Source organism: Nomascus leucogenys, chromosome 7b (genome assembly GCF_006542625.1).
Source record: "Nomascus leucogenys isolate Asia chromosome 7b, Asia_NLE_v1, whole genome shotgun sequence".
NCBI classification, from domain to species: Eukaryota; Metazoa; Chordata; class Mammalia; order Primates; family Hylobatidae; genus Nomascus; species Nomascus leucogenys.
The window spans coordinates 57,764,896-57,791,570 of NC_044387.1; the positions used below are offsets into that span (position 1 = coordinate 57,764,896).

Genomic DNA, 26,675 nt, shown 5'->3' on the forward strand with positions numbered 1-26,675 from the left:
CACGGCACCAGCCTTTGGTTCCCATTCATCCCCATTCCCTGGTGTGATCTGGCTCCCCCTGGCAAGAGTTGTGTCAGGGGCTGGGGCTCAAGCCAGCCTCTTCATGTCCCTGAATCACAGCAGAAAGTTGGGAAGGAAACTCTGGAGTCCTGGCTTTTCCCCTAGTCACCCAGGACATGGCGAGTTTCGGGGGTTGTGCTTCACAGATGCCATGTGAGCAGCGGACAGGATGCTGGGCTGAGGAACACAAGCCCTTCCCCACTCTGCTGTGAGTTTCCTTGGACAAGCTGCTTAAGTATTATTGGTCTCTATGGCCTATCACCTCCTCTACCTACAAACAGGGACTGGAGAGGGTGACATGCAGGACACTTCTACTGGAAGGTCTAGAACAAATAAGTCATGCCTTCTCACTGCCTTTGTAAAAGTGGAATCTTAGGAGGTCGTATTCTTACTATGTTAAATTTTTTTTTTTGATAGAGATGTGGTCTTGCTATGTTGCCCAGACTGGTTTAAAACTCCTAGGCTCAAGCGATCCTCCCATCTCAGCCTCCCCAAGGGCTGGGATTATAGGCAGGAGGTGGTATTAGAAGGCAATTGAGAGCAATGTCATTGGAGTGAACAAAACAAAAACAGGCCAGGCATGGTGGCTGAGGCCTGTTAAACCAGCACTTTGGGAGGCTGACTGGGGGCAAATCGCTTGAGGCCAGGAGCTTGAGACAACATGGGGAAACCCCATCTCTACAAAAAAATACAAAAAATTAGCCAAGTGTGGTGATGCCCACCTGTAGTCCCAGCTACTCAAGAGGCTGAGGTGGGAGAATGGCTTGAGCCCAAGAGGTCAAGACTGCAGTGAGCCATGATCGTACCACAGCACTCCAGCCTGGGTGGGCGACAGAGAGAGACCCTGTCTCAAAAAACAAACAAACAAATAAACAAACAAATGAACACCCCCTGCCCCAGGTCCTGGAGCTGCCACCCAAGCTGTAAGATGTTGAGTGAGTAGCTTCACCCCTCTGAGCCTCCGTTTCCTTATGCATAAAGTACCTTGGGGTTGGCATGAGAATAAAACATGCTAAACTCACAAAGCTCTCGGCACAGTTTCTGGTACACAGAGAGCACTCGCCAAATAATAGTTGTTGTTTTCTTTATTATGATTATGCCAGATGTGCCTGCCTTTGCTTCCAGGAAAGTCCCTAAAACATAAGCTGTGTGCAACAAGGGAAGTGGTTAGGGTGGGAAGCTGAGCGTGCAAGTCAGATAAAGCCTGATGTAGGCAGCTCCTATCAGAGGCATGTGGCCTTTGTGGCTGGGGCCTTCAAAAGACAGCCACTGCCAGAAATCTGGAGACTGAATTGTCTGGGTCTTCAGAAGAGAATCCAACCCCACCACACCTCTGCTCCTGTCCAAGGTGCTGAAATCCACCCCACATAGGCTCCTCCTAATCATGTATAGCCATTGAGTCACCCGCACCCTACCTTCTGGTCCTCCAGTCAATGCCACAAATATACACTGAGCATCTACTATATATAGGGAGTGGAAGTAAAAAGGATTTAGATATGTCTCCAACCCAAGTTGCTCACAGCCATACGGAAGGAATTCAAGCACACACACCTGCCTCAGGGTAGGTGAGGACAAAGGCTAGGGGATTCATTTTGCTGTTTATTGAGTTTCGTACACCCACTTCTTGCCATTACCCTTGCTTTTTCCTCTTCTGCAACCTTGGTACCCTCCAAGATTGTGCCTCTCATACCTTTCTTGATCTGACCACAGCAGATGAGTTTTCCCCAGGGCATCTCTTTCTGTACTCACTAACGTCACAGAGTCAGGAGGACTAACAGTCAATTTCAGGGAGGGAGGGAGGATAGGATATAAAGAGAGAAATCAAAGGGTTAGGAGGTCTCTGAGAAGTGAGGGAGCCACCTAGACAGGGGTGAGCTCCTTATCATATTTCTGCATGCCCTCGTCGGGGAGCAGGACCTCCACTGTGAAGCTGACCTTCTTGGCGTGGACAAAGCTATAGGTGTTGTCGAAGCGTAGGACATCTGGGGGACAGATGGAAAGATGGGCATTGGGCTTGGCTTTACACACTCTTTGTTCCACCCCTGGCCATGGAGGAGGACAGGCTTGTGTTCCCACTGGCTTTGTTTGCCAAGCTGGGCCAAGCTCCCACCACGCCTCTTCCCTTCCCCATGGGAACTGCCAACCCAAGCAGGTCCTGTAAACAGACACCAACCTCCTCTTGGCATGTGCCCAGGCCTGGCTTTACTGGCATCAAGAACAATGGTCATTACATCCCATTGTCTCACACCTGGAGACGCACATGACGGGGGTGTGAAGGCGTGTGGTTGGGTTCATCAGAGACCTCCCAGCCCCCTTGGATGAAGTGGGGTTCTGGAGCAGGCCTGCTGGACACTGTTTGCCTCATCACAACCACCCCAAAAAGCAGGTGTTGGCCGGGCACAGTGGCTCACACCTATAATCCCAGCACTTTGGGAGGCCAAGGTGGGTGGATCACTTGAGGTCAGGAGTTCAAGAGCAGCCTGGCCAACATGGAGAAACCCCATCTCTACTAAAATTACCAAATTAAGTGTGGTGGCACATGCCTGTAATCCCAGCTGCTCGGAAGGCTGAGGCAGGAGAATTGCTTGAACCTGGGAGGCGGAGGTTGTGGTGAGCAGAGATTGCACCATTGCACTCCAGCCTGGGCAACAAGAATGAAACTCTGTCTCAAAAAAAAAAAAAAAAAAAAAAAAAAAAAGAGAAAAGAAAAAGCAGGCATTGTAACTCCTGGCTCACAGGTGAGCAAACCAAGGGTCCTTCCCAGATTGGTCAGACTTTTGCCCAGTACTATGTAGCTACCCTGAGGCTGGGGTGAGACCCTGGAACCACACTCAGCTTTGTGGCTCTGCACAAGTTGATTTATTTTTCAGAGGCTCGGTTTCCTCATGTGGAAAACTACACCTGCCCTATCACTTGTTGTCTGTGTTCTGTGGTCCAGGTGCCCCCAGTCCCTTCAGGGCCTGTGTGTCTCTGGCTCCTGGTGCACAGTAGGTGCTCATGAATATGGACTGAGTGAGCAACTGTATGAATGAATGGTGCTAACCTAGGCTGTGTGTCCCTGAATGGGGGAGGTGTCTCACTGCCCCTCTGTTTCCTTCTCTAAAGCATGGGACAGGTGGCTCTAGCCTTTCAGAGCCAGGTCCTAGCTGGGGCAGACTTACAGACGCCGGCCTCCAAGCAGGTGAGGCTCCCATCCTCGGGCACCATGTGGGCGTTATAGCGCTGGCTGGGTAGAACTTCTGTCATCTCCCCTGCCCGTTGTCGCTCCCCCATCTTGGTCTTCAGGAAAACTCCGAAGCCGATGTCCGCACCGTCAGATGAGAACTGCCACCTGTCAGGGGGAGGGGGAGGAGAAAGGTTGCTGCTCAGCCTGATGGGTCTCTGAGGGGTTAGGGCCTGCCCCTACCTGAGGACGCAGCCTGGAAATAGGATCTCGTATTCCACTTGGTGTGACGAGCCGCGGTTGATCTGCACCGAGTGCTCGTACTGAGTCTTCACCTGGTCCCGCACGTACATGGACTTGGGGATCTCCCCGCCATAGTTAATCTGCGGACATGGGATGAGATGGGCTTGCTCCCTTCTCGGGGCCATTGTTCACGTTTCTCCTGCCTGAGACACTTTCATCACCTCCTGGAAGTATCCTCTTCATCCTAGCCCCACTCTCCCACCTCCTCAAGCCTTTGTTGACCCTCCAAACTGGGCCAGTGCGTCTGCTGGGAGCTTCCCCTTCCAGCTCATCCCTCTGGGTTAAAATTCGCCTATTTCTTGTTTGCCTTTACAGCTGCTGAGAGCTCTGTAAGGGTGAGGGTTGTATTGATTAGCTTAACACCCAGTTCTTGGGGTCTCTCTGTAGGTAATTGTGGATGAATGACTGAGTGGAAAGGGAATCCAGCTTAATCCTTGAACCTCTCTTGTCCCGGGGAAGGGCTCTTTGTACCTTGGTTAAACATTTGGGGTTCCCATCTGGGTCAGTCAGGGTGCCCCCAAACTGGGCAGGCAGTTCCTCAGGACTGATGAGTTTCAGCAAACCTTCCTTCCAGTTATCTGGGAGCAGTGGGATTCAAGGGTGGTTAGCAAGCATGGGAGGGGACCAACTGGCCTCCCACGCCCACCAGGATGACCTGAATTGGGGAAGAAGACCTACAGGAGGTAGGCTGCCAGGACCAATTCCCCAGTGTCCTAGGCCTGGGGCTATAGGAAGTGTCTTTCTCAGCATTGTATTGCTGTGGAAATGTGTTTCCCCCCTTGATAGATGAATCAGCACCTTTTTTTTTTTTTCTTTGAGACAGTGTCTCACTCTGTTGTCCAGGCTGGAGTGCAGTGGAATGATCATGGCTCACTGCAGCCTCGACCTCCTGGGCTCAAGTGATCCTCCCACCTCAGCCTCCTGAGTAGCTGGGACTACAGGCATGTACCACCATGCCTGGCTAATGTTTATTTTGTTCTGTTGTTTTTGTAGAGATAGGGTTTCACTGTGTTACCCAAGCTAGTCTCAAACTCCTGGGCTCAAATGATTGTCTTACCTGGGTCTCCCAAAGTGTTGGGATTACAGGTGTAAGCCACCATGCCCAGCCTACAGAACATTCTTTTTTTTTTTTTTTCTTTTTTGAGACGGAGTCTTGCTCTGTCGCCCAGGCTGGAGTGCAGTGGTGCGATCTCAGCTCACTGCAACCTCAGCCTCATGGGTTCAAGCAGTTCTCTACCTCAGCTTCGTGAGTAGCTGGGATTACAGGTGTCCACCACCATGACTGGCTAATTTTTATATTTTTAGTAGAGACAGGGTTTCACAATCCTGGCCAGGCTGGTCTTCAACTCCTGACCTCATGATCCACCTGCCTCAGCCTCCCAAAGTGCTGGGATTACAGGCATGAGCCACCACGCCCAGCCAACAGCACATTCTTGAAGATCTTCCAGTCATGAGCAGTGAAGCTAAGAGTTATCTAATTGCCTCAAGGAGACTTTAGAGCTCAATGATGTCAACGGCCTTGTTGGGATCACTCTGTAAGTAAGTGGCATGCCCAAGTCAGACCTCCTAGTGGTGGATGGACAGCACTGGGCCTTTGGAGGGACCCTCCCCACCTCCCTCTGCCTAATCACCATGACCATAATGTTCTTCATGCCCTATGTAAATCTCTAAGAGTTCTGGGTCCTGGCTGTTACCATGCCTCAGCCTTATGGCTAATCCAGGCTACCCAGTCCCCAAACCCCCTCACTTTGGCCATGGGAGATTCATTCTCTACAGTGGGATTAAGGGGAAGACCACAATGTCCCACATACCAGGACCAAATGAGCAGAGTCACATGGGGCAGAGGCTGTGGACTTAAGGCCTGGACTGTGCTGGTAACCCACGCTGCTCTAGGCTTTGGAAGGCTTAGAAGGCATGAGCCTGGACCCTTCAAACCAGGCCCTCATAATCTATCAAGTTCCCCATCCCAGTGGAATTGGGTAGAGGCAGAGGCTCAGGTACCAGGAAGAAAGAGAAGGTAAGGATTTATAAGCTCCTCCTCACTCCTGGATCCTCAGTTCTCCTGATTCTGTGATCTGACTATCCTGCTTGGGAGACGTTTTCCTCCAAGCCAGGGTCATTGGTTTGGGTTTAAGAACTATTTCCCTTCTTTCTCTTTCTCTCAGCCTGTCACTTGTAAACACAACTATTTTCCTATTTATACAATTAATACATATTATTATACAGTTTAGAAATCATAGACAATACAGGTAATAAAATTAAAAACCACACAATCTCTCACTATCAACAAATAAATATCTTGTTGTTTTTCCTTCTAGAAATATGTATTTATTGCACATGTTTTCATAAAAATAAGATCATACTTTTAGTTTAATCTTATTTTAGTTCATGCTTATGAAGATAAGTTTACAATCTACTTTTAAAAACTTAAAGACATTTGCATGGCATTAAATATTCACACATAGCATTGTTTCTCATGGGTGCTCCAGAATTCATCAAATGAATGCACCATTATTTATTTATCCAGTCCTTTCTTGTTGAGCCTCCTTTCTCTGAATTGTGACTACTCTTTCTGCTCGTCTGCCTCATCCTCTTCAGCCGAGGTTGACTTTGGAAGCACTAAGCTTATGAGTGTTGAAAAGAAACCGAGGCCTATATACCAGAAATTGACTAGCAACCAAACTGAAACCAGTGAGGTGGTAGGTGTGGAGGCCTTGTCCACCAAAGGGGTATGGCAGGGAAAAGAGCAAAGGTAACAGACTCTTTAGGGTAAAACCCACTTCACTGTTGGGAAGAAGGAGCCTCTGACTAGGTGATGTGTAGAGTTCTGTTGTTTTTGAGATAGGGTCTCACTCTATTGCCCAGGCTGGAGTACAGTGGTGTGAACACGACTCACTGCAGCTTCAAACTCCTGGGCTCAAGTGATCCTCCCACCTCAGCCTCTTAAGTAGCTGGAATTACAGGTGCGCACCACCACAACCAGCTAATTTTTAAATTTTTTGTAGAGATGGGGTCTTGCTGTGTTGCTGTGGCTGGTCTCAACCTCCTGATCTCAAGCAATCCTCCTGCCTCAGCCTCCCAAAGTACTGGGATTACATTCGTGAGCCACTGCACCCAACCTAATGTGTGGAGTTCTAGATGGGGTAATGGGACAACCTCATTCCAAAGGTCACGTATAGAGGTCAGGAAATTGAGCTGGCACTACTTACTTCCCAACACAATAATTTTCCTGCGGGTGTCCTCACTCAGGAATGGCTTCATAAGGTTGTAGCCCACAGGGAACAGTTTTGTAGCTGGAGAGATAGAAGTAAGGATAATGGGAAGAAAAGAATTACATTGGGCAACCCCCTCCATAATGGTTATAGCCAATGATACAGAGGAGTCATGACTAACCCTGGCCAATTCCGGTGTCTGTCCTGCACCCAACAAACCATCCAACCAACCAGTCAACTAGCCAACAAACAGCCAACTAACCAATCATGCATCAATCATGCAATGCAACCATCAACCAGCCATTCAGCCAACAAACCAGCCAATCATTCAAACTTCTAATCAGCCACCTATTCAGTCAACCGATAAACCAGCCAACCTACCAAACAGCCAACCAACTATGCAACAAACCAGCCAACTGACAACAAATAGTCAAACAATTTATCTTCTAACCAGCCAACCTACCAAATAGTCAACCATCTAACAAATCAGCCAAACAGCAAAGCAATCAGCCAATGGAACAGCCAGATAACCACTCAACTAACTGTGTTCTCTAGCCAGCCAACCATCCAAATAACCAGTCATCCAACCATCCAAAGAACCAGCCAGCCAGTCAGTCAAATAACCAGCCAGCCAACCATCCAAATAACTAGCCAGCCAAATATCCAAATAATCAGCCAGCCAACTATCCAAATAACCAGCCAGCCACCATCCAAATAACCATCCAAGATTCAGACAAACAACAAACCAGACAACCAACTAACCAACCTGCTAACCAGGCAACCAACTAACCAGCCATCAAAACAACCTACCAACCAAAATGCCAACCAGCCACTCAATCAGTCAACCAAGCTAAGAACTAGCCAACCAAGCAGCCAGCCAATTCCCCAACAAACCACCAGTCAGTCAACTAGCCAAGCATCCAACTGGCCGGTCAACTGAACAACCAATCAAGCAACCAACTGATCAACCAACCAGCCAATCACCAAACATCCATCCATCCTTTCATCTACCCACAACAATCACCCAAATACCTATGGAGCATCCACCAAGGACCCAGGCCTGTGAGGGCTACAACAAAAGTGGAGAATCACAGCCCCTGCCTTCAAGGAGCAGAAAACTCAGCCAGTAAAGCAGGATGAGCACAAATAAAACAGCTGGAGATCCCTAAAAGGCAGCAAACAGGAAAGGCTGCACCAGTTGCCAGTGCCAGAGGCAGTCTGGGGAGGGAGAGATCATCATGGACAGGAGAAATAAAGGAGGATCCCTGGGAGATCTGGGACTGGAGCTGCCTTCTCTTGCAGTAAGGCCAACCCTAGAAGTTACCATTTATTGAGAACTTACTCTATGCCAGGCATTCTAAGTGATTTGCATACAGCCAAGAAACCAACCTGCCTCTCAACAATCCTGGGACAAAGACAGTGTTATCATTCTCTGCGTATAGATGAGGAAACAGAGGCACAAGTAAGCGAAGTCATTTGTCACACACCTTTCACGATGAGCATGAACTTCAGGGTCTCTGGGTAATTCTCTTCAAGGAGGCCAAAGAACTGTGGAACCAAGAGAGATCCCTTCAGAGAGCACGTCGCATCTTCTCCTACCTTCATCTCCTGTGCAATCTCCTGTTGGGAGGTTTCAGATGGCTCTGGAGGGTTTCCCTTCATGCCATCACCTCCACTGGCCTCTGGAGGGAACCTTCTCACCTCAAACTATTATAACCATACTCTAATAGTAATTACATAATAATCATTTTTAGTAAATATTATAATAATGGTAGTATAATAATGACTACTGTTTATTAAATGTTCACTATTTGCCAAGCAGTGTATATACACTTTATATAACAACTTGCTGAAGTATCCCTGCATTGCTATCCCCATTTCGTAGGTCAGGAAACAAGCATGGAGAGGGTTTGGTGGAAGCTGGAACGTGTGGTCTCAGCACAGTGTTGTCCCTGAAACCCATTCTGTGGGATCTTCTAGGAAACATATTAAGGCCTTCTGAGGTTTGAGTCACAGTGAGGGAGCCCAGGACATTTCTAAACTAAATCTTGGCTCTCAGTAAGCAGCTGGGTCATGGCAGGCCAAGCTGGTCATCAAAGCAAGTAGGGGGTGGCCCTGGGCCTTCTCCTCACCTCCTGGTACACTTCTACCAGAGGTTTCCAGAAGTGTTTCAGTCCCAGGCCCTCACAGTCAAATATCATCACGATGGTCTCAATCTTCTTCCCTAGCTGCAAGGATGAGAGCAAGAAGTAGTTCTGGAGTTCAGGGTGTAGGCTTGGGAGACGGTAATCCAAGTACATGACCCCTTGGGGCTTCTTCTAGCCCCCAACTCTGTCCTCAGAGGAACAAGTAGACAAACCAGTGAATGCATTTCCCCACTCATCCATCCATCCATCCATCATCCATCCATCCATCCATCCATCCATCCATCCATCCATCCATCCACCAACCCACCCCCGTATATATCAATTTACCCATCAATTAATTGAACCATCCATCCATTCATGTTGTCATTAATTTATTCATCCTCCATTTTTCCATAATATAAATATAAACTGATAAATATAAACTGATATTTATCAAGCACTTTTTTTGGGTGTGCCAGACACTAAAATATAATGAATAGTGCCTAATAACCCACAGTTCTTGTCCTTAAAAAGTTCACTGTCTGGCTGGGGAGATGACAAGCAACCAGGTCATTCGGATCCTATGATGAGTGCTGTGATAGGTCAGCACAAGAGCTTCAGGGATACAGAAGAGGTTATTTAACCCAGGCGGGGGACTCAGAGAAGGTAACATCTAAGTTTCAGACCTAAAGGATAGATAGGAGAAAGTCAGGGAAAGTTGTGGGAGGTAGGTGTGTGTGGTGGGAACTAAGGTTGTTCAGACAGAAGGAATAGCAAGGGCAAAGAAAGGCTCAGAGGGAATAGCAATAGCTATCATTGTTGAGAAATATGTATTAGGCCCTGTGTGCTAAACTGCATACTTGCATTATTTCATTTCTCTTTTGCAACCATTATTTATTAATATCCCTCTTTTGTAGGTGAAGGAGCTGAGGCTCAGACAGGTGAAATGACATATTCAAAACACTGAAAAAAAACAAAACAAAACAAAAAAATCCATCAACCAAGAATTCTATTCCCGGCCCAGTACAGTGGCTCACGCCTGTAATCCCAGAACTTTGGGAGGCCGAGGCGGGTGGATCACAAGGTCAGGAGATCGAGACCATCCCGGCCAACATGGTGAAACCCCGTCTCTATTAAAAACACAAAAATTAGCCAGGTGTGGTGGCGGGTGCCTGTAATCCCAGCTACTCAGGAGGCCAAGGCAGGAAAATCGCTTGAACCCGGTAGCAGAGGTTTCAGTGAGCCAAGATCACACCACTGCACTCCAGCCTGGGTGACAGAGCGAGACTCTGTCTCAAGGAAAAAAAAAAAAAACAGAGTTATATTCCCAGCAAATGTATCCTTCAAGAAACTGTCTTTCTGTGACTGTGACTTTTCAAGGCCACACAGCTGGCAAGCAACAGAGCTGGTGTTTGACCCCAGAGCCCTCTGACTGTGGTTGTAGAGAACACAGGTGTGTTTCTGAGACCAATCCCCCCAGCAGCCTCACCTGCCCCAGCCATCCACCCCACCTGGCCTGGGCCTCACCCTCTGTGTCTGCAGGTCACACTCATGCAGGATGCGCTCACAGTCCCTCATCTTGGTCTTGAGCAGGTCCTGCTTGGTGACTGAGAAGAGCAACCCCTTGGGATCAAGTGGCCCAATGATGTCATACCACACAGGGCAGCCATCACGGTCATAGCCACACAGGCCCCCAGGCATGTACTTCTGGATCACCTGGGCATGAAAAGATGCACAGAACTTGGCATTACACACCTCCTTTGAGATCCCAGACCAGGCTGACCTGGCCCAAGCCTACACACACCATGGTATAAAGCACTGTCCCTCCCCGGAAGGCAGTGCTATTGTCTCAGGTGAGAAAGCTGAGGTCCTGCAAGGGAGGTCCTTGCTCATAGAGGATAAATGGCAAAGCCATGTCTCAGCAGGCCCCTGGGCTTCTTAGGTCTGCCCCTGACGTCTCCCATGTCCCTTTCTGTGGAGAAGAGTTGGGTTTAGTGATGGAGAACACAGATTCTGAAGGTTAACAGAGCTGGTTCAAAAACAGACACTGGCTGGGCATGGAGGCTCATGCCTGTAATCCCAGCTACTCAGGAGGTTGAGGCAGATGGGATCTCCTGAGGCCAGGAGTTTGAGACCAGCTTGGGCAACAGAGAGAGACCCTGTCCCTACAAAAATAAAATAAATTAGCCAGCCATGGTAATACACATCTGTAGACTTGGGAGGCTGAGGTGGGAGAATCACTTGAGCCTAGGAGTTCAAGGTTGCAGTGAGCCATGATCGTGCCACTGCACACTAGCCTTGGCAACAGAGTGAGACCCCATCCAAAAAAAAAAAGCAGATACTGCTGCTTCTCTACTGTGTGTCCTTGAGCAGGTGACACCACCTCTCTAAGCTCCATTCTACCTCCTTTTTTGTAAAATGGTTTGGATAATCCCTCACTCTTGGGACTCTTGGGGAAAGTCCCTGAGATAAAATTGGCAAAGCAGAGTGCCCAGCTCAGGGTACATGCCCTACAAGTGAAGATGTGACCATTACTCTACTAAGATGCCAGTGGTGGCACTGTCCTCATCAGTGCCTTGATGGGCTAAACTTCTTTCCCACTGAGACAGGATGCTTTAGGCAATGCCCTAGGGGGCAGGGTTACAGAAGCACAGGCTAACCGTGGTGGTTAAGAGCCTGGGTTTGGGGGGCCAAACAGGCCTAAGCATAAATCCCAGCCCTACCTTGGGCTATGGGACTGTGGGCAAGTTACCTAATTTTTGCTGGGCTTCAGTGTCCTCACCCACAAAATGGGGACAGTAGTATCCATCATTGTGATGATTAAAGAAGCACATGCTGCTAACATCTTAACCTAGGCCTGGACCTTGCAAGCCCCCAGGAAACATTCATTATTTCTATAGGAAAGGAGACTGTGGGCCCGCGGGTTCCACAGGCCTCTCAGGCTGGCTGCCCCTCATTCATGGTCCCCAGTGACCTTGAGTGGTACGTTCATGAAAGACTGAGGTGTTTGGCGGTGTTGGCTCACCTCTGGGGGCTGCCAATCAAGGATATGGTCAATATCCATGGTCTTCCGGAACTCCATGTACTGAAAGGGAAATGAGTGGTAAGACCCCACTGGGCTCCCAGTGCCCTGAGAACGGGGATGGAAGGAGGGGCTTGAGGCATGGATTGCCCCTGACAAAGCCCCTCTATAAATTTCCAGAATGGATAGGTCTCACCTTGCGGAGCATAGCCTCCGACTTCTGCAAGTCAAAATTCCGAGCTGTGGGAAAACAGAAGGAAGGTGTGAGGCAGGAAAGATGCCTTGTCTTGCTCCTGGCCAGTGGGAGCTATGGAGGATGCTGGGGGCCTGGGTGAGACCTTGCTCCCCTACCCCCTTCCCTCCTCTGGACCTGAACATGAGAAGCAAGATTGTGTGGATGGACCCTGAGAGCCATGAGACACTCTGGAGCAGTTGAGACCAGGCCCCTCTTGATGCCCCCTGATCCCAACCTCTCCCACCTCTGCCCTCACCTCGGAGCCAGCGTAGAAGGAAATAATCATCGGGGTTGGGCAGGGCGGGAAGCACATCCTGGACATTTTCTCGGAACTGGCAAGAGAGATGCTGGTTAAAGTGGCTCTCTGACATTAAGCCTTGGCCTCCAGACTCAAAGACTGTTTTCACAACCTCTCCTTTCCTCCCACATGCAAAATGGCCCACATTGATGAAAGGATGGGTTAATGGTTGAATAGAAGGGCAGATGGATCACTGGATAGGTGGATGAATGGAAGGAGGATAGATGGATGAATAAATGGTTAGAAAGAAGAAAAGATGGGTGAGTGGGTAGGTAGATGGAAAAAGGAAGAAGAAATCAATGAATGAATGGATGGATGGATGGACAGATGGATGGACGGAGAGTGGGTGGGTGGATAAGTCAGTGAATGGACAGAGGAGAGATGGGTGGGTGATGGAGAGAAAGAAAGATGGATAGGTAGATGGGTGGGTAGGAAGATGGATGGGTGGATGAAAGAAGGGATAAATGGGCCAGGTATGGTGGCTCATGGCTGTAATCCCAGCACTTTAGAAGGCTGAGGTTGGTGGATCACCTGAGGTCAGGAGTTTGAGACCAGCTTGGCCAACATGGTGAAAACTCATCTCTACTAAAAATACAAAAATTAGCTGGGTGTGGCGGCACATGCCTGTAATCCCAGCTACTCAGGAGGCTGAGGCAGGAGAATTGCTTGAACCCGGGAGACGGAGGCTGCAGTGAGCTGAGATCACTCCACAGCACTCCAGCCTGTATGACAGAGTGAGACTCCATCTCAAAAAAAAAAAAAAAAAAAGAAGAAGAAGAAGAAGAAGAACAAAGGATAAATAATTGGGTGGAATAAGTGTATTGGAGTTTGGATGCATTCTTAGTTCCCTCTATGTGTTAGCCCTCAAAACATTTGCTTTTTTTCATCCCATCTTCCTTCTATTAAAACATGGTTAGTAATTATTTGCCCTCAAAACATTTGCTTTTTTTCATCCCATCCTCCTTCTATTAAAACATGGTTAGTAATTATTTGTCCTCTTCCTCCTTTAGCTCTTTGAATGACAACACTTTCTGCTCTGTCTCTTGGGCCTTTACAGACTGGTCACCTTTCAGGATCCCAAAGAGGAAGGGGTTAAAGGGCAGACCAGCAGCATCTTTCAGCTCCTACCTATGGTGCCTGGGAGGGAGGAAGGGGGGTACCTGGCTGCCAGGTAAACCTCTCTGGTTCCGGCTCCTGGATGAGAAGTAGTCAGGCTTGACTTGGGTGGGCACCACCCACACTATTGCCTGGAAGTGGTGCTAGTCCCTCAACCCCCACCCTGGACAGGGTTGTCACTGGGCACTGTGGGGCTTGACCCTTTGGGAGGTAACACCAAAGAGACAATGTCAAGGACGTGCTGAATCAACTGAGTGGGGCAGGATTCCGGCCACTTCTTTCCACCCCCCAGCCCCTTTCCCCTGGTCTTCCAGAACTCCAGGGGGAGGGGCTCTCACCTTGGCCAGAGTCTCTGCCTGTTTGGGGCTCAGGTCTCCAACTCGCCCACTCATGGTGCTGGCTGACGCTTGAGGAGTAGTGGCCACTATAGGCAAGAGGCCAAGCCTAGTTTGTCAGCCCTGACCCAGCTGGGTCCTTTTGCCCCCACTCCTGGGTGTGGCTCCAAGCGCCTCCTCATTGGCCAACTGTTTAAATTGCACATTACATAACTGGGATTAAATGAGGCCCCATGCTTGGCTTGGGGACAGATCCGGGGGGGCAGGCAAGCATGGAGCGTGTGCCAGAGGTCCCCTGCCAGGAGGAGGCAGCTGGGAGGAAGGGAGGCTGGCCTCTCGTGACCTTGGAGCCCAGGGTGAGTGCCTGTAGAACCCACTGACCCTCCCAGGCCTCCAGTGACCACTGCCCTGAAGAAGGGGGAGTTTCAGGGAATGAGGACCGCTCCTTGTGGGTACCCTTTCTCCCTGAGCCCCAGTCTTCCCACACTTAGGATTCTGCAAAGATCACCCCCCTTTACCCAGCTCTGACAGGGTAGGATTCTGAGGCTTGGTCAGTGTAGTAAACAGTTCATTCACTTTGTTGGGGGTGGGAGGCCCAGGTCCTTCTTTTGTAACAAATGTCCACAGTCAAGAAGAGGACAGATGGCATCTTTTGAATGTCACTTGCTTCATTTATGAAATGGGGCTGTTAATGCTTGCCCTGCCCTCCTTATGTGGTTGGAGGGAAGATCTAATGAGACACGGGGACTATCAAGGGTTGTGTGAATCTAAGGGATACTCTCCTTCAGCTCTCCTGGTTCCCCTGGGAGCTGTAAGCTTCAGCTCCAGGAAGGGAGAGACCCTGTTATCCATGACTCTCTCCAAAGAAACCATCAGCTTGAGGCTGCAGCATGGCCATATGGCCACATGGCCACATCTGAGCCTTGAGGGGGTCTGCATGGGCTGAAACCAACCCTGGGCTAGCCTCGGCCCCAGCAGCTGGGCTAGCCCACACCATTCTGCCTGGGACTTTTCTAGGTCCTCTACTCCTGGGGCATCCTGGGTACCCACCCCTGAGCTACAATGGGCCTCTATTCTGGGCTAACCCAGGGTCTCTTTAGGCTAGTAGATGTTGGTCAGTATCAGACATCTTCTCAGGGACATCTTCCTTGCTCTGGGCTCCTCGTAGAGTTGGATCCAGAAGGAGAAGGCAAGGCTGATGCTGGCCATTTCCCTCTGGCTGGGGAGCCCGTGGCATGTACTCAGGAACAGTTAGGTAACTCTCCACACCCCAGCCCTGCCCCATTTCACATTCCAGCCTCAATTTCTGCAAAGCCCCAGCTGCTGTCTACACCCACTTCCTGCCAGGCCAGTAATGTACAGAGATTGGATTCCTCCACTGCCCTCTCCCAAGCCACTAATCCTGCCCATTTCTCACCAGTCTCCTTTCTCACCCTAATCCCTATAATGTGAGGTGTGCTAGTTACTTCTGGGGGCAACAGAGACTGCAAAGGAGAGCCAGGAGGGAGGGTTGGGGGTCTCCTCAGGAGTTGTGAGCCTTCACACTGAGCTCTTTTCCTGACCCAGACCACAGATTTGTCAAGTACCTTGCTATGTTCACAAATCCTCATCAGCTACGGTGCCACTCCGTAGAACTTCCTGTGATGGTAGATATTTTCTGCCTGGGGTGTATTGTTAGACATATCTGGTAGCCACTAGTTACATGTGAAATATGGTTAGCGTGACTGAGGAACTGAAGTTTTAATTGAATTGGATTTTGATACATTTTACTTTAAATTGTTCAATCTGGCTAGTGGCTACCATATTGGATGGTGCAGGTGGACCATTTTTATTTTATTTATTTTATTTTATTTATTTTATTTTTGAGACAGGGTCTCACTCTGTTGCCCAGGCTGGAGTGCAGTGGCATGATCTCGGCTCACTACAGCCTCGACCTCCCCAGGTTCAATCAATCCTCCCCACTTCAGCCCCCTGAGTAGCCTGGACTGCAGGCACATTCCACCACGCCCTGCTAATTTCTTATATTTTTTGTAGAGATGGGGTCTCAATACATGCATTACCTCATTTTGGCCTGGTGCGGTGGCTCACACGTGTAAACCCAGCACTTTGGGAGGCCAAGGCAGGCGGATCACCTGAGGTCAGGAGTTCCAGACCAGCCTAGCCAACATGGCAAAACCCTGTCTACTAAAAATACAAAAATTAGCCGGGCGTGATGGCGGGTGCCTGTAATACCAGTTACTCAAGAGGCTGAGGCAGGAGAATGGCTTGAACCTGGGAGGCGGAGGTTGCAGTGAGCCGAGATCATGCCACTGCACTCCAGCTTTGGAGACAGAGTGAGACTCCATCTCAAAAAAGAAAAAAGCAGTGCATTACCTCATTTAAATCTCAGAATATACCTGTGGTGTTGGATAGGTACTATTAAGCTCATTATGCAGATAAGCAAACTGAGGTATACAGAAGTTAAGTAACTTATCCAGGGGTAAACCCATGCAATTAACCACTCTGCTGTTGTGCTGTTAAGCTATCCCATAGTCTTGGCTCTAGGAGCTTCCACCTTAGTTAGGTAGAGAGCCTAAGCACAAAAGTCACCTATATGTGATGCAGTTGGCATCTGAGCCAGGCCTTGAAGAAAGGAAGGATTTTGATTTATGGAGAGCAGAATAAAGGGCATCCCAAGTGGAGGGGATGGCATGGGCAAAGGCGTGGAGGTGGGAAACTGAGAAGCATGTGGAGGGGGTGGTGGGTAGATTACAGCAAACAAGACAGATTAGGACCCAGCTTGCATAGGGCTCACAGTCTCCCATTGGTGAGCATACCCTCTGAGCTGGGAGCTTTATATCATTATCAAATCATTCAGAAGCAGGTATGGATATTCCCATTTTACAGCTAAAGAAATAGAAGATCAGAGAGATCAAGAAACTTTTCTGAGGTCACACAGCCAGTAAATGAGGAGCCAGAACTTGAACCCAAACCTATCTGACTCTGGATTACACAGCCCACCCTGTTTTCCCCTGGAGGGCTTAATATTGTGCCCAGAATATAGTAAGTGCTCAATAAATGCTTTAAATCATCATTGTGTGGAAGCCTGGATCTGCCTGGATTCAAGCTGGATTCGGGCTGCAGGGTGTCTTGGGGCCAGAAGGGTTAATTTTGCCTGCCTTGAAACAAAGGCCTTGGGGAAGGAGAGCCCCCCAGCCTGCCCCCTAAACCCCAGAGCACGCTGTCTCCAGGTAAGTTCACATGTGTGTTTGGCTCCTCATTTACCAAGCTCTCAGGGGATCATGGCAACAACCACAACTTAACCGCAGGTGGGTAGATAGAGCTGCTTGCACCCCACCGTGGAACCTCTCCTTCCAGCCGGTTACTAGGAAATCTGAAAGAACCGCCCTTTTCAGTCCATCCCTGGCACATTCCTGATCACACCCCCTCCGAGGATGGATCTTGCCAGAAGCAGTTGGGTAGGTCTAAAGGGGCCCCTCCCGGGGGTACAGGAGCCTCGACATAGGGCAGGCATCACTGGGAGGAGGTGAGTAGGGGGCATTTAGACCACACAGATGTGAAGTGGGTGGCCTGAAAAGGGGAGATGGAAGCCAGGTGCCGAGGCTCACACCTATAATCCCAGTGATTTGGGAGGCTGATGTGGGAAGATTGCTGGAGGCCAGGAGTTTGAGATCAGCCTGGCAACATGGTGAGACCCTGTCTCTTCAAAAAATTTAAAAATTAGCTGGGCATGATGGCGTACGCCTGCAGTCCCAGTTACTTGGGAGGCTGAGGCAGGAGGATCCCTTGGGCCCAGGAGTTTGAGGTTGCAATGAGCTTTGATAGGGCCACTGCACTCCAGCCTGGGCAACAGAGTGAAACTTTATCCTTTAAAAAAATAAAAGAGTTGCGGGGAGATGGAAAGGGATTGGGGCACACGTCTCCAGACCCCAGTGGCGCTCTCAGTGGCACCTGGGACAGTCCACTTTCTATCTTTCTTTGGGCAGTTTCTTTTTTTTTTTTTTTTTTTTTTTTGAGTCGGGGTCTCGCTCTGTCACCCAGGCTGGAGTGCAGTGGCGCAATCTCGGCTCACTGCAAGCTCCGCCTCCTGGGTTCACGCCATTCTCCTGCCTCAGCCTCTCCGAGTAGCTGGGACTACAGGCGCCCGCCACCACGCCCGGCTAATTTTTTTGTATTTTTTAGTAGAGACGGGGTTTCACTGTGGTCTCGATCTCCTGACCTCGTGATCCGCCCGCCTCGGCCTCCCAAAGTGCTGGGATTACAAGCGTGAGCCACCGCACCCGGCGGGCAGTTTCATCTCCTTTAATAAATAAAAAAAAAATTTAAGTGTGATATAATTCATATATCACAAATTCATTGTTTTAAAAAATAGAAGGTATCAAGTTTTATTACTTTTTTATTAAAAAAATCAGTAACAGACAAGACTGTGAGAGACAGCTACAGAGAGGTGCTTACTCCAACACCGCCTGAGGAAAAGGTCACCTGGGGTAGAAGAGAACCCCTCCAGTGGGGACCCTGGGTTGGGGTGGTGATGGGAGCTAATAGCCACTGGGTGCAGCAAGGGAGGGTCATTCCTGTCACCCCAGCCAGTGGGGTCCGGAGGAGGCACCGCCCACCCAGGCTGAGCCAGGCTCAGGTAATAGTAGCCTAAAACAATAGCCAAGGAAGTTAGAGCCAGATGTTTGGTTCCTCTATGGAAACTAAAGACAACATCTTAGCATATATTTCCAAGTCGTTTTTCAGAAGCCTGGACCCCTCCCCAAAAGGATCCACTGAAGACTGAACTCTTTGTTGTAAATTTCTTCCTGAAGGGCTTAGAGGGAGCCACACCCACCAGCCCAAGTAACTGGGACCACCAGCCCAAACAGGCCTCTTCTCTCTAGAGAAGCAGGGATCCAGATAACAGGCCCCAGCTGGAACCTCATCAGCCCTTCCCCATCTCCCCTCCCCTTGCGCAGGGAGACAAGGGTCATCCCAGCACAGCTGAGGCTGTGACTTGTGAAGCCAGTTGCATTCTCTAGAACGGTGCTGTGCAACAGATGGAGATATGCTCTCTGTGTGGTCAGCACGGTAGCCACAGCCACATATGGTGACCAAGTGAGCCCTTGAAGTGTTGTTAGTGCAACTGAGTTAGATGGAGCAGGAATCTCTCTTAGGGGCCTGCTGGGCTTCCCACAAGCATGGAAATAAAGGAAAACCTTGAGTTCCTTCCAGGGAAATTCCAAGCCCCCACCTAGCCCTGGGAAGTAAATAAGCAACTTGATAACCAAGAAGGAAATAGTAGCCTAAAACAATAGCCAAGGAAGTCAGAGTCAGAGGTTTGGCTCCTCTATAGAAACTAAATACAACATCTTAGCATATGTTTCTGAGTTGTTTTTCAGAAACCTGGACCCCTCCCCAAAAGGATCGGGTGAAGACTGCACTGTTTGTTGTAAATTTCTTCCTGAAGGGCTTAGTGGGAGTCACACCCACCAGTCCAAGCTAACATTCTTTTCTGCTGACCCCAAATTTTTAAACCTTCTTTAACCAATTGCAAATCAGAAAACGTTGACTCCACCTATGACCTGTAAGCCCCAGCTGCGTGATATCCCACTGTTTCAGGCCAAGACCAATGTGTAACCTCCATGCAACTATTTTGCCTATAACTTCTGCTCTCCTGAAATTTACCTCTGCCTTTAAAAACCCTTACCTGCAAACCATCGGGAGGTCAGAGTTTAAGCCTTAGCTGCCTGGTCCTCTTTGCTGGGTGCCCTGCAAATAAACACTTCCCTTTCCATTGCTGCAAAAATCTCAGAATGGATATCTGGTCTTACCGTGCCAGGTGAGCAGACTCCAGTTCAGTTCCAGCACAGGAGGAATGAATTAACTTTATGTGATTTTAGTTGACTTAAATTTAAACAGCCACACGTGGTTACTGTGTTAGATAGCACAGGCCTAGAGCTTAGAGAAAACAAACCAAAGAACGCCAGCTGGGTCCCAGGCAGAAGGCAGAAAGAGGGTAGAATGGGCTACCTCAGCTATTCCAGCCCAGTGAAAAGGCACCAGGGGCCGGATGTGGTGGCTCATGCCTGTAATCTCAGCACTTTGGGAGGCCAAGGCAGGTGGATCATTTGAGGTCAGGAGTTCAAGACCAGCCTGGCCAACATGGTGAGACCCCCCCCCCCGCCACCCAATCTCTACAAAAAAATGCAAAAATCAGCCGGGCATGGTGGTGGGTGCCTGTAGTACCAGCTACTCAGGAGGCTGAGGCACAAGAATTGCTTGAACGCAGTAGGTGAGCTGAGATTACACCACTGCACTCCAGCCTGGGTGACAGAGCGAGACTGTGTCTTAAAAAAAAAAAAAAAAAAAAAAGGCACCAGGAATGGGGCAAGAAGTCAAAATGCACCCAGCAACACAAAAATTCGCTCACTTAGCCGGGTGTGGTGGTTTACCCCTGTAATCTTGTAATCCCAGCACTTTGGGAGGCTGAGGCGGGTGGATCACCTGAAGTCGGGAGTTCGAGATCATCCTGGCCAACTAAAAATACTAAACATACCATCTTTACTAAAAATACAAAAATTAGCTGGGCATGATGGCGCACACCTGTAATCCCAGCTACTCGGGAAGCTGAGGAGGGAGAGTTACTTGAACCTGGGAGGCAGAGGTTGCAGTGAGCCGAGATCACACCACTGCACTCCAGCCTGGGCAACAGATGGAGATTCTGTCTCAAAAAAAAAGAAGAAAAAAAAGACCAAGCGTGGTGGCTCATGCCTGTAACCCCAGCACTTTGGGAGGCCAAGGTAGATGGATCACTTGAGGCCAGAAGTTTGAGACCAGCCTGATCAACATGGCGAAACCTCATCTCTACTAAAAATACAAAAAATTAGCCGGGTATGGTGGCGAATGCCTGTAATCTCAGCTACTTGGGAGGCTGAGGCAGGAGAATTGCTTGAACCCAGGAAGCAGAGGTTGCAGTGAGCGGAGATCACGCCATTGTACTCCAGCCTGGGCAACAGAGTGAGACTCTGTCTCAAAAAAAAAAAAAAAAAAGAAAGAAAATTTGCTCACTCAAGCACCCAGTCAACATCAAACTAGAAGTAGACTTTATTTCCTGAAAAAAATATTTATCTATTTTTCTAGAACCAAGGAATAATAATATATTACAAGAACACAGACACAAATATCCCACAGTTCTCTTCATTACATTTTGGGATCTGCTCAGCAAAAGCTACTTCTTAGAAGAGGCAGATTCAGAACAGACCAAAGCCATAAGCAGCAGAGTGTGAAGTATCAAAAAAAAAAAAAAAAAAAGAATGGAAGCTAAGCTATGAAAATCAAAGGAGTAAGAGTGATAGAATGTACTTTGGGAACTGGAAGGAAAGGGTAGGAGGGGTGAGGGATAAAAGACTACACATTGGGTACGGTGTACACTGCTCTGGTGACAGGTGCACCAAAATCCAAGAAATCACCATTAAAGAACTTATCCATGTAACCAAACATCATCTGTTCTCCAAAAACCTATTGAAATAAAAAAAAAAAATAGGGAAGGGGCTTAACGAAAGAGAGGAAAGGGGGAAGATTGGGAAAAGAGGCCTTGTCTGAAGGTGTAAATAACTTTTTATTTTAAATTAATGCAAATCCTCTCTCTGAGCTGAGTGCTATAGCTGTAGTCCCAGAGACTCAGGAGGCTGAAGTGGGAAGATCCTGAGTCCATAAGTTCGAGGCTGCAGTGAGCTATGATTGTGTCACTGCACTTCAGCCTAGGTTACAGGGTGAGATCCCATCTCCAAAAAATAGTAATAAATAAATAAATAACTGGCCGGGATCACACCTGTAATCCCAGCACTTTAGGACATCGAGGTATATGGATAGCTTAAGCCCAGCAGTTTGAGACCAGCCTGGGCGACATGGTAAAATCCTGTCTCTACAAAAAATACAAAAAATTAGCTGGTCGTAGTAATGTGTGCCTGTAGTTCCAGCTACTTGGAAGGCTGAGGTGGGAGGATTGCGTTGATGTGGACAGGAGGCAGGGAAATGCTAGGCAGAAAAGGGCAAGTTCCCTGGAGAGGCCCACACCCTCAAGCCTTTGACCACGGCACAACGTGTTCTCACTTTGTCTCTGTTTTCTAGCTTGAATGTTGCTTTCTGGCCTGCCCCCAGCCCCCATCTTTTACCCACAAAAACCCTAGGCTCCATTGGCAGAGGGGTGGCACAATGGCAGAGTGGAGCAGCAGAGAAGGAGAGAAGAGAAGCAGCAGCCAGGTGTCGGAGAGAAGCAGTTTGACTTCAGAGGGATGGCTTGACAGCAAGATTTCGGAGAAGAGTTCCACCAGGGACAGCTGAACTACAGGAGAAGACTGCCTTCCCGCTCCATCCCTGTTCCAGCTCCCCATCCTGCTGAGAGCCACTTCCACTGCTCAATAAAATCCTCCATATTCACCACCCTTCAGTTCATTTGTGTGATCTGAATCTTCCTGGATGCTGGACAAGAACTCGGGTACCAAGAGGGCAGGTGCAAAAGGCTGTCATCCTCACCATCCACTGAGCTGATAAACATTTAAGCCACCCCTGGGTGGCAAAGCTAAAAGGGCACACTGTAACATATGTCCTCTGAGGCTGTTGAGGTCACAGGTACCCCTGCTAGATGCTGCTATGGAGCTGCACTGAGTTCTACTTCTGGTGCCCAGAAGCATTCATCCCAGCCCTTGCACCCACTCACCTGTGTGCTCCCCCACCATGAGGGGTTGAGAGCTGCAGGCTAAGTAAACCAGCCAACCCCTTCTTGAGTCCCTCAAAGGGGTCAAGGGGACTATCTTGTTTCAGCTTGAGCCTGGGAGGTCAAGGTTGCAGTGAGCTATGATCACACCACTGCACTCCAGCCTCGGCAACAGAGTGAGACCCTGTCTCAAAAAAAGGAGTATCTCCTCTGCTTTTATCTTATTTTCAAGAAACAAACAAAGCAAAATTTAAAAAAAAACACTAAATACAAACTTAGCAGGTGCTGTGGAAATGTACGAGAGAATGAAGAACATCTTGGATTCTCAAAGTCTTGCTCAGGCAGAGACTCTGCACAAAGGAATGAACCATTCAAAAAATCCACTAAATATAGATTTATGGATGGGCGTATTGGCTCATGCCTATAATAAAATCCTCCGTATTCACAACCAAGAAGATCCAGGCAGAACAGCATTTTGGGAGGCTGAGGCAGAAGGATCGCTTGAGCTCAGGAGTTTGAGACCAGCCTGGGAAACATAATGACACCCTGTCTCTACAAAAAATACATAAAATAAACATTAGCCAGGTGCAGTGGCATGTGCCTGTAGTCCCAGCTACTCTGGAGGTTGAGGTGAGAGGATCACTTGAGCCCTGCAGGTCGAGGCTATAGTGGGCTGTGATTGCACCACTGTACTCCAGCCTCGGCAACAGAGCGAGACACTGTCTCAAAAAAAATAAATAAATAAAAGTAGATTTGCAAATATTCCACAAATCCACTTCAACATGAACTTTTGGCTCTTTTTCTCACCCTCCCTCCCCAGATAAAAAGGTTGATTTCCAAAAGGCACTTGAAAGAGCCTAGAATGGGCCAAGGTATACCATATACTATGGAGACTCCCGTAGCATGATCCTAAGTACTCATTTACAGACACATCTCAAGGTGCAGATGGTTCTAACTCCTTCTTCCAATTCCTGCCAGAGTGTGAGCCTGCGAGAGCAGATTATGTCGGGGGCGGAGTGATAAAAATGTTCGGCAACTAGATAGTGGTGTTGTGAGTCCCAGCTGATGGGAGCACATCCTCAGCCAGGACTCCCAACACCACTTCCTCCCTGACTTCAAAGGGGCTCTGGATGAGGCATGTTCAGTATGGGTTTGAAGCTGGACCTGGATTCTAAACTGGAAGTTAAAGAAATAATCCAGTTTCACTCTTGCCTTCAGAACGGCCAAGTTTAATTCCATTTTTCTGCCGGAGCAACTGAGGCCCAAGAAATCAAGAAGAGACAGGCAAGCCAGGCACAGTGGCTCATGCCTGTAATCCTAGCACTTTGGGAGGCCAAGGCAGATGGAGTACTTGAGTCCAGGAGTTCGAGACCAGCCTGGCCAACATGGTGAAACCCCATCTCTACAAAAAAAAAAAAAAATATGTGTATATATATATATATATATATTAGCTGGGTGTGGTGGCGATGCTTGTAGTCCCAGCTACTTGAGGGGCTGAGGCAGGAAGATTGCTTGATTCTTGATTACAGGTCGAGACTGCAGTGAGCCCTTATCCTGCCACTGCACATCAGAGGGAGACCCTGTCTCAATAAAAATAAAAATAAAAAACACACAAAACAACAATAACAACAACAACCAAGAAGATCCAGGCAGAACAGTAGAAGACGATGTTTCTCCAGACACTTAAAGGTAACCAGAAGGCTGGGCACGGTGGCTCATGCCTGTAATCACATTGCTTTGGGAGGCCCAGGTGGGTGGATCACTTGAGGCCAGGAGTTCAAGACCAGCCTGGCCATCATAGCAAAACCCCGTCTCTACTAAAAATACAAAAATTAGCCAGGTGTGGTGGTGCACGCCTGTGGTCCTAGCTACTCGGGAGGCTGAGGCGGGAGAATTGCTTGAATTGGGGAGGTGGAGGTTGCAGTTAGCCAAGATTACTCCACTGCACTCCAGCCTGGGCAACACGGCAAGACCCCGTCTTAAAAATAATAATAATAAAAAATATATATATAAAGGTAACCAGAACTGGAGATACTAACAAGACACTATTAGGTTGTCCTCCCACATCCTAATGGCCACTCTTCAAAATGCTCCGACTTCCCTATCCCCTAAAGTCCAAACCAGTGCTCATAGAAGAAGCGTAATAACTCATTGCTAGGGGCTTTTTAGTAGATGGGCTTCCTGCTCAGGTTGTTTCTGCCTTCATCCTTCTTCATATGGTTCACCAGAAGCAGGATCAGGAAAACAGCAGAGAGGATGCCCACGATGCTGTCCACAGTCAGGACTGCCACGACTTCCATTCTCTCAAAGATGTTGCTGCCCTGGGCAGTGTTGGACATGGGTGCCTTATTGGACACATCCTGGTCCCCCACAGAGATCCTCCTGGGGATGACCTCATTCTCCTCTAGTTCCTTGGTTTCAGTGGGACCAGGTTCCCAGGCCCTGCCCTCTCAGGGATGTGGTTATCTAGAAGCACCAAGGGTTGGATCACTTCAGGGATCATCTTGGGGTCCCTTGACTCACCAATATCTCCAGAGCCAGACAGCTCAGAGTCATCAGGTTCCTGCCCCCCACACCCACATCCAGAGTCTTCCAGTAGACATCTGGAGAAGTTTGGCCCCTAGGTGGTCCTGGGTTGATGACCTCAGTTTCTTGGATTGACTCAGGGGTGGTGGGGGTGCCTGCAAAAAGCAGCAGCAGCAGGAGCAGGAGGGTGGGAGCAGTGGTACTGCCATCCGGAGAGGGTGAACAGCCTGCGGTGAGTCAGAGCAATCATTCCCAAAGTGTACAATTCAGTGGTACTTAATATATTCACAAGGTTTTGCAACTATCACCACTATCTAATTGCAGAACATTTGCATCACCTCACCCTCAAATAATTCTGTACTCAGCAGCATTCATTTCCTATTTCCTGCTCTGTTCCAGCCCCTGGCAGCCAGGAATCTATTTTCTATCTCTATAGATGTCCATATTCTGGACATTTCATATGAATGGAATCATATAGTATAGGGTCTTTGGTGTCTGGCTTCTTTCACTTAGCATAATGTCTTCAAGGTTCATCCATGCTGTAGCATGGATCGGTGTTTCATTCCTTTACATGGCTGAATAATCTATTCTATGGATAGACCACGTTTTGTTTATCTGTTCATCAGTTGATGGACATTTGGGTTATTTCTGCTTTTTTGGCTATTATGAATAATGTTGGTATGAATAGCTTTGTATCAGTTTTTGTGGGAACATATGTTTTCACTTCTTTTGGGTATAATCTTAGGAGTGGAATTGCTGGCTTGTATAGTAATTCTATATTTAACCTTTGAGGAACTGCCTTTCTGTTTTCCAATGTGGCTACACTATTTTACATCCCCACTAGCAGCGTATGAGGGCTGCAATTTCTTCACATCCTTGCCAACATCGCTCACATCTTTTGTTATTTTCCATTTGCTTTCTTTTTTTTTTTTTATCATAGCCATTGTAGTGGCTGTCAAGTGGTATCTCTGTGGTTTTTTGAATTGCATTTCTCCAATGACTGTGCAATTGAGCATCTTTTCATGTGCTTATTGGCCATTTGTATATTGTCTATGGAGAAATGTCTAGTCAAACTTTAAAAATGTCTATCTATTGGACCAGGCGCAGTGGCTCACGCTTGTAATCCCAGCACTTTGGGAGGCCGAGGCGGGCGGATCATGAGGTCAGGAGATCGAGACCATGGTGAAACCCCATCTCCACTAAAAATACAAAAAAATTAGCCGGGCGTGGTGGCGGGTGCCTGTAGTCCCAGCTACTCGGAGAGGCTGAGGCAGGAGAATGGCGTGAACCCGGGAGGTGGAGCTTGCAGTGAGCCGAGATTGCGCCACTGCACTCCAGCCTGGGCGACAGAGCGAGACTCCATCTCAAAAAAAAAAAAAAAAAAAAAAAAAAAAAAAAAAAAAAAAGAAAAGAAAAAGAAAAAAGCAAATTAAAAAAATAAAAAACAAATGGCTGTCTCCCCAACCCAGTTGTAAGGGGTTGAGCACAAGCTGTCTCTAGGGTCAGCAATATTGATTCCCCAACAGTATCTCTTCTTTTCCACACTCCAGGTTGTCTGGAATCTTCTTGGATGTGACATTT

The 26,675-nt window shown here is 48.4% G+C and overlaps 1 protein-coding gene across 4 annotated transcripts; it reads right to left on the minus strand.

The window, feature by feature from the left end:
• Positions 1 to 1,135: 1,135 nt before the first annotated feature.
• On the minus strand, positions 1,136 to 14,016 carry LOC100606733 (SEC14-like protein 3). Of its 4 annotated transcripts, none has more exons than XM_003258077.3 (13): positions 13,874 to 14,016; positions 13,044 to 13,165; positions 12,378 to 12,453; positions 12,083 to 12,126; positions 11,890 to 11,949; positions 10,392 to 10,580; positions 8,871 to 8,966; positions 8,226 to 8,286; positions 6,736 to 6,819; positions 3,998 to 4,104; positions 3,467 to 3,606; positions 3,222 to 3,391; positions 1,136 to 2,042 (listed from the first exon to the last, which is right to left on the minus strand). In XM_003258077.3, the coding sequence occupies exons 4-13, from the start codon at positions 12,092 to 12,094 to the stop codon at positions 1,921 to 1,923; spliced, it is 1,041 nt and encodes a 346-aa protein (XP_003258125.2). In that variant the 5' UTR covers positions 12,095 to 12,126; positions 12,378 to 12,453; positions 13,044 to 13,165; positions 13,874 to 14,016; the 3' UTR covers positions 1,136 to 1,920. The 4 variants fall into 4 exon arrangements, with proteins under 4 accessions (XP_003258125.2, XP_012363541.2, XP_003258123.2 ...); XM_012508087.2 differs by lacking the exon at positions 13,044 to 13,165 and having other exon boundaries at positions 1,136 to 1,671; positions 1,949 to 2,042; positions 13,874 to 13,999; XM_003258075.3 differs by lacking the exon at positions 13,044 to 13,165.
• Between the last annotated feature and the right edge of the window lie 12,659 nt (positions 14,017 to 26,675).

Bases quoted from the DNA above. Each gene is read 5' to 3' on its own strand.
- LOC100606733 (XM_012508087.2), bottom strand. From the start codon at position 13,927: ATGAGTGGGCGAGTTGGAGACCTGAGCCCCAAACAGGCAGAGACTCTG. The intron at 12,127-12,377 runs GTGAGGGCAGAG...GTTTTCCCACAG, and splicing joins CCTTCTACGCTGGCTCCGAG to CTCGGAATTTTGACTTGCAG. The intron at 6,820-8,225 runs GTGTGTGACAAA...CTATCTCTCCAG, and splicing joins GTTCATGCTCATCGTGAAAG to CTACAAAACTGTTCCCTGTG.